A 10,375-nucleotide genomic window follows, 5' to 3' on the forward strand; every position below is an offset into this window, starting at 1 on the left:
AAAAAATACATCGATAAAATAACACTGCGATGTAGTCTCTAATAACTAATTGGGGAAGTCGTGGGAAGTCGTGGCCTAATGGTTAGAGAGTCGGACTCCCAATCGAAGGGTTGTGAGTTCGAGTCTCGGGCCGGCAGGAATTGTGGGTGGGGGGAGTGCATGTACAGTTCTCTCTCCACCTTCAAGACCATGACTGAGTTGCCCTTGAGCAAGGCATCGAACCCCCAACTGCTCCCCGGGCCCCCGCCGCAGCATAAAATGGCTGCCCGCTGCTCCGGGTGTGTGTTCACAGTGTGTGTGTGTGTTCACTGCTCTGTGTGTGTGCACTTCGGATGGGTTAAATGCAGAGCACGAATTCTGAGTATGGGTCACCATACTTGGCTGAATGTCACTTCACTTCACTTGTTGATGCTTCATCTATTCCTGAAATAAGAAACAAACTAGAGTCTCAGTTTCAGGAATAGATAAAAAGATAATAATCTAATGATAATTTAGTAAGTCAGATTTATGATGCATAAATAAGAGTTGAGTGTAAAACTAAAGGATCAGCAGAGTTCATGTCTGTGTGATGGCTGAGCAGAGGTGAGCTTGAGCCGGTGAGGTGTGAAACACAGAAACAGCCAAAGAAAAGAGAAATGAATGTTGAAGATGTTCTGTAGGACTGATCCACAAAATATACTGCAAAATCATCTCATGGAGCATTTATCTTCCTAAAGCACTATTTGTCTGTCTGATTCTAACAAAAAATAATGCTGAGATTAATCATATGATATGCTATAATGTCTAAAGCATAATATGAATTAATATAATAGCCAAAATATGGTTAAATAGCTGTAAATAAATCATCTTCAGTATATCAAAATTGTGTTTTTAACATCCATTCTTTATATCAGAAATAAACTTTTAAACTTGTACACCGAAAAGTCATGTATACAAAAAAGCTATTCAATATTTTAATTATTATTGGCCAGGAAAAGTAATCATTTTCATTAAATGCACGGTGCCCTTTTTTGCCCAACTGTGGATCATGTTGTCACACTATAAAAGGAACATTTTCACATGTGCCTGCAATTTAACAGCCTTTCAGTTAACCACTGTCAAATAAAAAGGTCAAAAATATAAAGTTATATTATATATACTATAAATTAAATATAAACTGTTTGGACATCTAATTGTATTACTATTTTTTTTTTAGGTTTTTTTTTAGTTTTTATAGTACAGTCTTTAAAACAATGCGGTGACAAATCATTAATATTTGAGGTTCTTTGCCTAGATTTATAAACTATGAGAAGAAAATTCTGAGAAGAAATGTCAGAATTGCAAGGAATAAATAATCTGAGCTCACAATTCCGTGATTTTTTTTTTTTTCGCCATGGAAAAAAAAAAAACTTTTTATTTTAAAATTCAAACTTTTTTCTGGTAATTTCCAGTTTATATCACACAAACAATTCCTGAGTTCACTTTTTTTTTCTTCTCAGAATTCTGTGTTAACATCTCATTATTTTTTTCCTTATTTTGCCTACCGAATATAAAAGTAACAATTAAAGCAAATAATAATATATATACACAGGTCTACTTGCGACTTTTTATCTCACAATTCAGATTTTCCCCCCTAGCAATTTCAGGTTTATATCTCGTAATTCTGTTTTTTGCTTCCACAACAAAATAAATAAAATTTGCTACTTTTTATCTCAGAATTCATACCTTTTTTTTTCTAGCAATAGCCAGTTTATATCCTGCAATTCTGCATTTATATCTCATTACTGGGAGGGGGAAAAGTCTTAATTGTGAGATAAAGTCATTATTTCCTGTTTTATTTTATCTCGATGCTTCCATGAATTTCAGATCTGCAAACTGTGTACATTCTCTCAACAACTTTCACATGCATGCTGGATACTTGTCTCTTTTTCTTCACCATTCAATCAAACATAACCAAATAAGAAAAAAAAAACGTTTTGAGGAAAAAATAAAACATGTAAATCACAACACAACACAATTCTCGTCAGTTATGCGGTACTGTGTCTTTAAGTGATTTCGGAAGGTGCACGAGACGGCTGCGCGCGCCCGCTCCCGTGTGTAGACGCTCCAAAAAATGTGCTAAGAATTACAAAAGCTGGATCTGTAACACTGGAAGATAACTGCAACAACTGTTCATCAGTAGCAAGGTGAGCATCATCTCGTTATATGTCGCTTGTATGCAGCGTGCTGTTACTTCTGTGATGTTTTTCGCTGGAGAGACAATACAAAGAGGGTTTTGCGAAATGAACCGGCGAGAAGTGAAGAGGCCCCGCGAGCGTCTCGGCGCTTAACGTTACATCTCGAGGCGGACTTAAGCTTTCCTCCTTCCCTTTCTTTGCTACATTTTAAGGGGTTGGTTTATTAAATGTCACATTTAAACGCACGACTTCCGAGCCTCCCCCTAACAGACCCTCTTTTGAAAATAACCGAGTGTAAACACGGCCGGAGACACCGTGGCCGGCAGGCGGAAGACGCTGGTTCCTCTACGGTGTCTCTTAGCTCCGCTCCCCGGTTTGGAGTGCAGGTAGAGCCGCGAGCTGCGCGCAGGGACAGCCCGGTGCGCCGGTGAGACGGGGCTCTGACGGCGGGTTGCAGAAGCACAAAAAAACACTACAAGTTTCTCGCAGTGAAGTGCAAATGAGATACAATGTCTCCGTTCAGCTGAGGGAGTTATTTTGTCATAACTTACGGGAGTTTATTGTCTGAGGAGATGAAGCGGTTGAAGGCGGCGAAGGGGCCTCGGCTACGGCACCGCTCGGGTATCGAAGCATGTAGCCTGTGCACCCTTAAAATTAGCAATAGGAATCAATATGAATATAGCCATTCTGGTTCCTCTTAACGATTCTGATTCGTTAACAGTTCCATTAGTGATTCTTTTAGTACTTTGGACGGATGAGAAATTTAAATAAATGTAATTCTTGTTCGTATTTATTCTCCTCAAGTGATGATATCTTTCAGCAAACGTAACAAAGCACAAATAAATGTTTACACGGATTTCTATGGTGTAAATAGTTCCAATAATTGATTCTAACTATATATATATATATATATATAAAGATAACTAAATATTAAAATACATGTATATCATTTCATTTAGTCATTTATATAAAACGCCACTGAATCAAAGCTCGTAATTTTTGTCATATAGACAAAGTAGACTGTAACTACACTAAGCGTTAACAACAACATAACACACTGGCAGTTCTTGGCTAATTAAAAGTAAAGAAAGTAATAGTTTACAGTTTCAGATTCATTCAGCAAAGGCTCCGAATCACAAGTGATTCACTAAAAGAATCAGTCCATAAGAGTCATTCGTTCGAAGTTCGTACCAGTGCGCACTACACCGGTCGTGTTGTTTGTCTTTGATTCACTAAAATGTACCGGCTCATTCATTTGGCATTCGAACATCGCTGCTTGTTCGTAAATGATAATTAGTTTGGCAAAAAAAAAAAAACCCACACAATTTGGTTTGGTCTTTCTATGTTCATAAACAAATATCGGCAGGGTTGTATCTCGTACCACTGAAACATCTGTTCTGGTGTTAAATCTTACAAATCTTAATCTTAAAATTACAGAACATGATATTCATAATGTTTAATAGGCTTATATTGTTTATAAATAGCCAATAAAGCTGAATATCCCCCACAAATTTTCATTATCAGACTCTTTTAGATGTTGTATAATTAGCTTACTATTAACATTGAATTGTGATTGACCAGTCTACATGGAACAAAAACACTTGGCCAATACTAATGAATTAGTATTAGCCATACCACCAAGTGAAAGACTAATTTGTTTGATTAAAATTTGATTAAAAAAGTACAGGATTATATGGTTAACTGCCATATTTTATTTGCATTTAGCATTGTTTTTCTCTGCTATCTTTGACCCAGCCGTGACCCATATTTGATTTGTGGGCCTACTAATTTGCCCTGGAGCCTGGGGAGCACAACCATAATTTTTATACCAGGCTCTGTAAATTTTTGTGACAGCGCTGCCTGTAATAGGGAGACTGGGGAATGTTGTAACATCTGTTTGCTTTAATGTCAGTTACACAGTTTTTTTTTATTTTTTATTTTTTATTTTACAATTAGTCTTTTCAATAATTTGTCCCAAATATGTGCTAACTACTTGTTAAATGTGAGCATACATATATACTATCCCAAACTTGTTACAACCCTTCCTGTCTGATCAGAAATTGTTCTAGTTCTTTTTTTTTTCTTCTTTCAATATACATTTTAGATTAAAGTTTTGAGCAAATATGCATGTCAAATTAAACGAGAATCTTCTGATGACAAAAGTTCTGTAAGTTGATATTTATAACCTGATTGCATTATTATAATCCATTAGTGATGTGAATGTTGTTGTTTTTTTTAATTGTTGTATGATGGTGATTTCATCCCGGTAGATAATTTGTTAAAATGACAAACTTCAACTCTCCCTGGTCCCACCTACCATTAATGTTTTTTAAAAAATGTATCCCTATTAGTTTAAATGATGCTCTAATCACTCTGTTAAACACTGCTTATGTTGTAATGCAATGTTTTAGAATTTAGAAGTTGTTAAAATGACAAATTCTGTTCTTTCCATTTAAGAATGTAAACAAGATCACCGGTGGAGCTTCCCCATGCACCTACATCCCTTCCATTCCGACCTTCTAGAATGTTCCTGAAGACAGTTCCTCCAGTGGTGGCTATTCACTCGGAATGGAGGTCCAATAAGAGCTGCAGCCTGCCCCTCTTTTTCAATGACAGTGCCTCCGACAGCGACCTTGCCTCTGTTAGCGGCACCCCCATCCCACAGAAGATCCAGATGATTATAGAGAGCCTCCACAGCACCCAGTCTTCGGACATGAGCGAAAACATGCAGACTGAAAAGGCTGCTCATTCCAGCCACGAGGTTGACTACAAGGGTCAAATGCGACTCATGGACACTTCTGCCAGATCCCGGCGAACAGGAGCAGACACTAAGCCACAGCCCGCCAGATCTGATACTGGCGATGATTCGGACAGTGATGATTCTGTGGACAGAGGCATTGAGGAGGCCATTCAGGAGTATTTGAAGGAGAAGGTGGACCACAAGCGCAAAGGGGATCCGATGGCAAGTTCGCCCCCAGCGCCCAAGCTTCAGCGGAGGGAACCAGCTGTCCAAGATGCTGCTAAACAACACACACATTCCAGTAGTGGTAAGGTGCTAACTGCAAGCAATCATATACAGAGAGCCTTAAGTGGGACGCAGCCCCTTAAGAAGAAAGTCAAGAAGAAGAAGCTAAGCAAAGAAAATCCCTTTAAGAAAGCAGACACAAGTAAAGTTTTGCCTGTAAAAAGTCTTCCTCCACCCAGAGCTAAGAAAGGATCTTCCTCGTCTTCAGAGATGGACAGATCTCCACCTCGTCTCGTCATTAAAGAGGAAGAGGAATGGCTCGATTCAAGCAGCGATGATGGAATTGAAGAGGAGATTCAGAGATTCCAGCAAGAGAAAAAAACAAAACAGGAAGGTGACAAAGATGCCCTGAGATCTTCACGACAAAGGGACGACTCTGAATCGAGCAGCGATGCAGGTATTGAGGAAGCAATCCGTCGCTTCCAGGAAGAAAAACACAAGCAGAAGAAAAAGAAAAGTCCTCTCAAATCTGCCCAACTTGTGCCTGTGCAACGTAGCAAACCAGCCGTCGCTTCTTCTGATTGCATGAGCACTGAGCCCTCAAAGCACTGTCCAAGAAGAGCAAGAAGAAGTTGATAACCAAGAAGTCTAATCTCCCTACACCACTGGGTGTAAGCCACTTTTTGAACAAGTGTACATCCCAGGGCTCTAAAGTCATAGGGTGTGCACCACCCCCTTCAAACTCGAAACAAACCCACACTGAACATCAGATCCATTCCAGCCTGAAGGTCAACACTGCTGAGCTGATGTGTGCTGAAGCTATTCTAGACATCTCCAAAACCGTCATGCCCGAGGTGTTTGAGTCCAACTTAAACATTGCTAACAGAAATTTGCTTCAGATGCCAACATTCCCCACTGTTGCACCATCTGCAGATAAAAGTGATGAAAGCTCTGTTGACAGTGAGGACGGCATTGAACAAGAGATAAGGAAATTTTTGGAGCATAAAGCAAAGATGAACAAAGAGCTTCCAACAACAACAGTTGCACCTCCACAAGCTTCAGGAGATCCCACTGCAAGCAAAGAGCCAAAGAAGAAGATGAAGGAAACCCAGCCGAATAAATCAGTGAGGCTCTCCCTGTCAAAAAAACGCAAGTTCAAAGAAGTACAAAGCAAACTTTCTAGAGATGGTGACTTGGTTATGAATATTAAAGAGGAGCCTCCAGGGACACCTCTAAATCATAGTGACTCCACCAGACCAGAGCTTTCAACTACACCCACTGTGACATCCCATTCAAGTAGTCTAACCACCATGAAAATCAGCAAACCGAAGCAGAACTCCCCACCTCGCAAGGGTACTGATAGTAGTGTACTCAAAGACAAAGGTTCCACTTACAGTATGTCCAGTCCGAAGACTGCTATTGGCTCAGAGAGAAATGACAGCAGTGGCAAAAGCAGCTCCCTGGACAGTGACGAGGATCTAGATGCCGCAATTAAAGACTTGCTTAAGACAAAGAAAAAAGTCAAAAAGAAAGTGAGGGACATGAAGGTGAGAAAAAGCACCAGACCTTCCGAGGGTTCATCTTTGGATGCTATGAAAAAACAGAAACCTTTACAGACCTGAAGAGTATCCCTTCCAAGCTTGTTAAGTCTGGCATCTTGAAAGGTGGCAAAGAAACACTCAACATTCAGAGCAAAAATGACAAGGGTCATAAAAGCAAAGCAGTTAAAGGCAAATCAGAAGTCCAGAACATCAAAGAATCTAAAAGCCCTGCACAACCTGACAAGGTGACTGGTAATGGTGGGATTCCTAAGACTCAAGATGTGGACATACCTTCTTCCAGTCTGCATGCAGAAGACGACGACAGTTCTGTGGACAGCGATGATAGCATTGAGCAAGAGATCAGGAGATTTCTAGCTGAAAGAGCCAAGGAGTCTACACCTCTCACCGCAAACACCAAACAGGAGGAAGAGGCCGTAGACTCCTTGACCTCACCTACAGAGTGTGACGTTAAACCAGAACTTCACAAGATTCTAATTGAAACTCCAGTTTCTGCTTCAGCATCAACCTCTGGTAGACTCTTCAAAAGTGAAACACAAGCGGAATCCATGGGCACACCTGCAAGATCCGTGGACACACCTGTAGAACTCAACGAGGGACCAGTCCTGACACCTGGCAGCTCTTGCATTATGGGTTGTAGGAGGACCGAAAGTCAAAAATTTGAGATCTCGACCCCAAGAGATCCAAAGAACGGCAGCTCCCAGACAGGAAAGGACACTCCAACAACTCATACCATCAAACCCCCAACTCCTTCATACTTACGCCCCTCTGTGAGCTCAGAGATGCCCCCGACCATCGGTCCAACACCAGAACCTATTCCTGATGAGACCCGTTAACAGCAGTATGAGCGACGTCAAGGAACTTTCCTCGGCAGACGGTAATGACCTTGCCGTCAGCCGCCAGAGGGTACAGTTAGCCACTAGGATAGACCTTTGAAGGATGTCATTAGTTTTCTCTTTGTCTCTCGCCTATCTCGACAACCTCAAATTAGTTCCTGTGCTGTCACCAGTGGTGACCTCTCGACCTCAGCGCCCCCTGGGGGCAGGACAGAGGGACTTTACTTGCATAACCCCGCCTTAAAAAGGGACCAGGGGACGCCCCTCTCTGATAGACCACACTTATCCCCCGCAACCTCACACCTGTGCCAGCCCACCCCTGTACTGCACCCCCACCAGGTCGGCAGTGTAATCCAGGTACAACGGGACCAGGCTGCTTTCCCAACGCCCTTAGCAAAAAAACACCTGCAGGTCAGCCAGATTGAGCCGACTGAGTCCACTGCATGTTTAGGAGCGAGACAAAGGGAGGGAGGAAGTGTTAGCAAGGAAGAGAAAGAGCAGGAAGATGAGGAAGAGAAATGTGTTGATGAGACAGATGTAGAGTCAGATGAGGGAAAGAAAGATCAGAAGACAAAAGACAGGAAGACGCAGCCCCATAATCAGTGAGTACCTACCTGTCCTCTCTCCAAACACACACACACATCAGTTGAGGGAACATGGTTGCCAAATCCCAGTACATATCCATGCTCTAAGATCTTAGATACGAAAGACTTCAACAAATTGTCGATGTCTTTAATTAGAAAGAGTTAATGAATCGCAAGTATTTTGCTAGATTCCCAACCATACAGCCGAAATTTTCCTTCGGCTTTAAGCATTAGTTGTTTTATTTTAGCATTAGCCTGACGGACTGCAGCATCTCTTCCTGCATTTCAATGTTTCTGACTTTTTGTACTGTATGATTTAGGTTCCATGGGACGTCATGTAGGACTCTTTGAGTGTACCACATCCTTTTTTTGTATGTTTGTACATTTATAAATATATTTAAAAGCAGACATGATGTCATGAAGAGAGATTAAACTTTGTTTTTTTATTGTTTTTGTGTTGTATTTTCTCTGCAGCAGCTGCAGCATTTCTGAATGAATTCTGCTTTACAAACTTTGCTTTTTGAGAAATTCTTATTTTAGACTACGAAAAGTAATCGCAATTAAAAACCGAAGTTTTATGAAAAGATGCCAATATCATTCATTGGTGAGTTTACATGTTAAAAAGTTCCCAGGTTTAAATATGTACCCTATCCATAAGGAAATAGTTTTTTTTTTCTCTCTGCAAAAAATTCTACAAGTTAAACACAAAACATGCAAATTGCGTCTTTATGTACTAAACTGTATGAGGGACTGTAGAATGTAAAGGCCAAGAGAATGAAAACGCGCTTTGTTTGCATCAGTGCCATATTCATTTAGTATTCATCCCACAATGGTTCAGCATCATCATTCAAGACCCTTGTCCTCTGAGAGTAACATTACTCTATTTTTAACTGACTATTTTAATGTTACCATTCAGTAACATTATAATAGTCCCTGAGGTTTTCTAAATGAGGAAAATTTCCTCAGCGCAACAGTGAATGACTAAGATGGGCCTCATTTGTGAAACACAAGCAGAATGAATTTCCAATAAAATAGTTCCAAAAACCCTTTTTTGTATAAATTGCTCCATTCAATTCAAAGTAACAGTCTACACAAGAACAGTTTGATGAACAATTTATAGACAAATTTCTTCTGCTTGTTTCATGAATGAGACCCTTTAAGTTTACATATGTATATACAGTAGAATGTGTATGAAAAATGGCCAATTAACTCGGTATTAAAATTTTACAGATAAACGGCAGTAGCAGTAATTTTTTAAATCTTTGAAATACTAACTTGTCCTCAACAAGCATGTTTTTTTTTCATGATGTTCCCTTCTAACACATTTTTTTTATGTACTTAGTTGAGAATTTTATATTCGTGTAATAACCAGGTAATTTTTGTACCACTGAACAACATTCAAAGATTTATATCAGACTGCAAATTAAAAGGAGGAAACTCTCTCTCTCTCAGTGTCTCAAAATTCAATCATCTCTTCTCTTTTTGCACATATTTGCATACTTCTCAAAAGTCACACTGCTCTCTCTCTCTCTCTCTCTCATTCTACCTCTCTCTCTGCACCTGTTTCTTGGTTCCTGTTTCTGTTGCTTATTATATGTAGGTGTTTCCTATATGAAAGAATGTTATTTATTTTTGTTCATAGAAGAGAAGAAAGTAAAGACTCATGCTGACTATGCTGGGCATTGCCAGTTTTCATAAATATTTTGCAAAAAAAAAAAAAAGGGATTTTTGGTCCCCTTGCTCTGCACAGAGAAACAAAATGCAAACTGTATCTCTGAAGATTTATAATGAAAAATTGACTTTTGAGACACAAGGCTGTACGGTTCTTACACTGTGTTTGTGTGTGTGAGCATGCATGAATGTGTGAATTTCTAATCAGTATCTTACAAAGCTTCCTCTGTGTTGTGTCCTTTATATAAAGTAGCTTCCTTTCTAGCTAATGCCAGTCTGTTTCCTTGCATCACGTGTAACTGACTGACAACTATTCAAAATTATTATTTTATTTTTTACAGATTCTGTCCTTGTGAATGTTCATGGCCGTTTAAAAACACTCATCCGGATACACACAAAAAAGAACGGCCTGTCGTTTTTCATCACAAAAGATGAGAGGATTTCTTTTATTCTGTAAATGTGAGTACATAACTTATTTCATTATTTGTTTTGAATATTGAACATTGAAACACAGGATTTTATTACTTTGTTGTGTCCACATGCTGTGATTTTTGTGACTAAACCGTTTTGTGATTGAAGTTGTTTCATGACATGATGATATATC

At 39.6% G+C, this 10,375-nt stretch overlaps 1 protein-coding gene across 1 annotated transcript; it reads left to right on the top strand.

The window, feature by feature from the left end:
- The first annotated feature begins 2,018 nt into the window (after window positions 1–2,018).
- Window positions 2,019–8,551, top strand: LOC122141242 (protein phosphatase 1 regulatory subunit 26-like). Its single transcript, XM_042747909.1, is given in 6 exon segments — window positions 2,019–2,165; window positions 4,614–5,719; window positions 5,722–6,729; window positions 6,732–7,479; window positions 7,481–7,607; window positions 7,610–8,551. Coding segments are annotated over 5 exon segments (3,435 nt in total). The 5' UTR covers window positions 2,019–2,165; window positions 4,614–4,680; the 3' UTR covers window positions 8,123–8,551.
- The last annotated feature ends 1,824 nt before the right edge of the window (window positions 8,552–10,375 follow it).

The sequence above is a fragment of the Cyprinus carpio genome, chromosome B21 (assembly GCF_018340385.1).
Source record: "Cyprinus carpio isolate SPL01 chromosome B21, ASM1834038v1, whole genome shotgun sequence".
Taxonomy (NCBI): domain Eukaryota; kingdom Metazoa; phylum Chordata; class Actinopteri; order Cypriniformes; family Cyprinidae; genus Cyprinus; species Cyprinus carpio.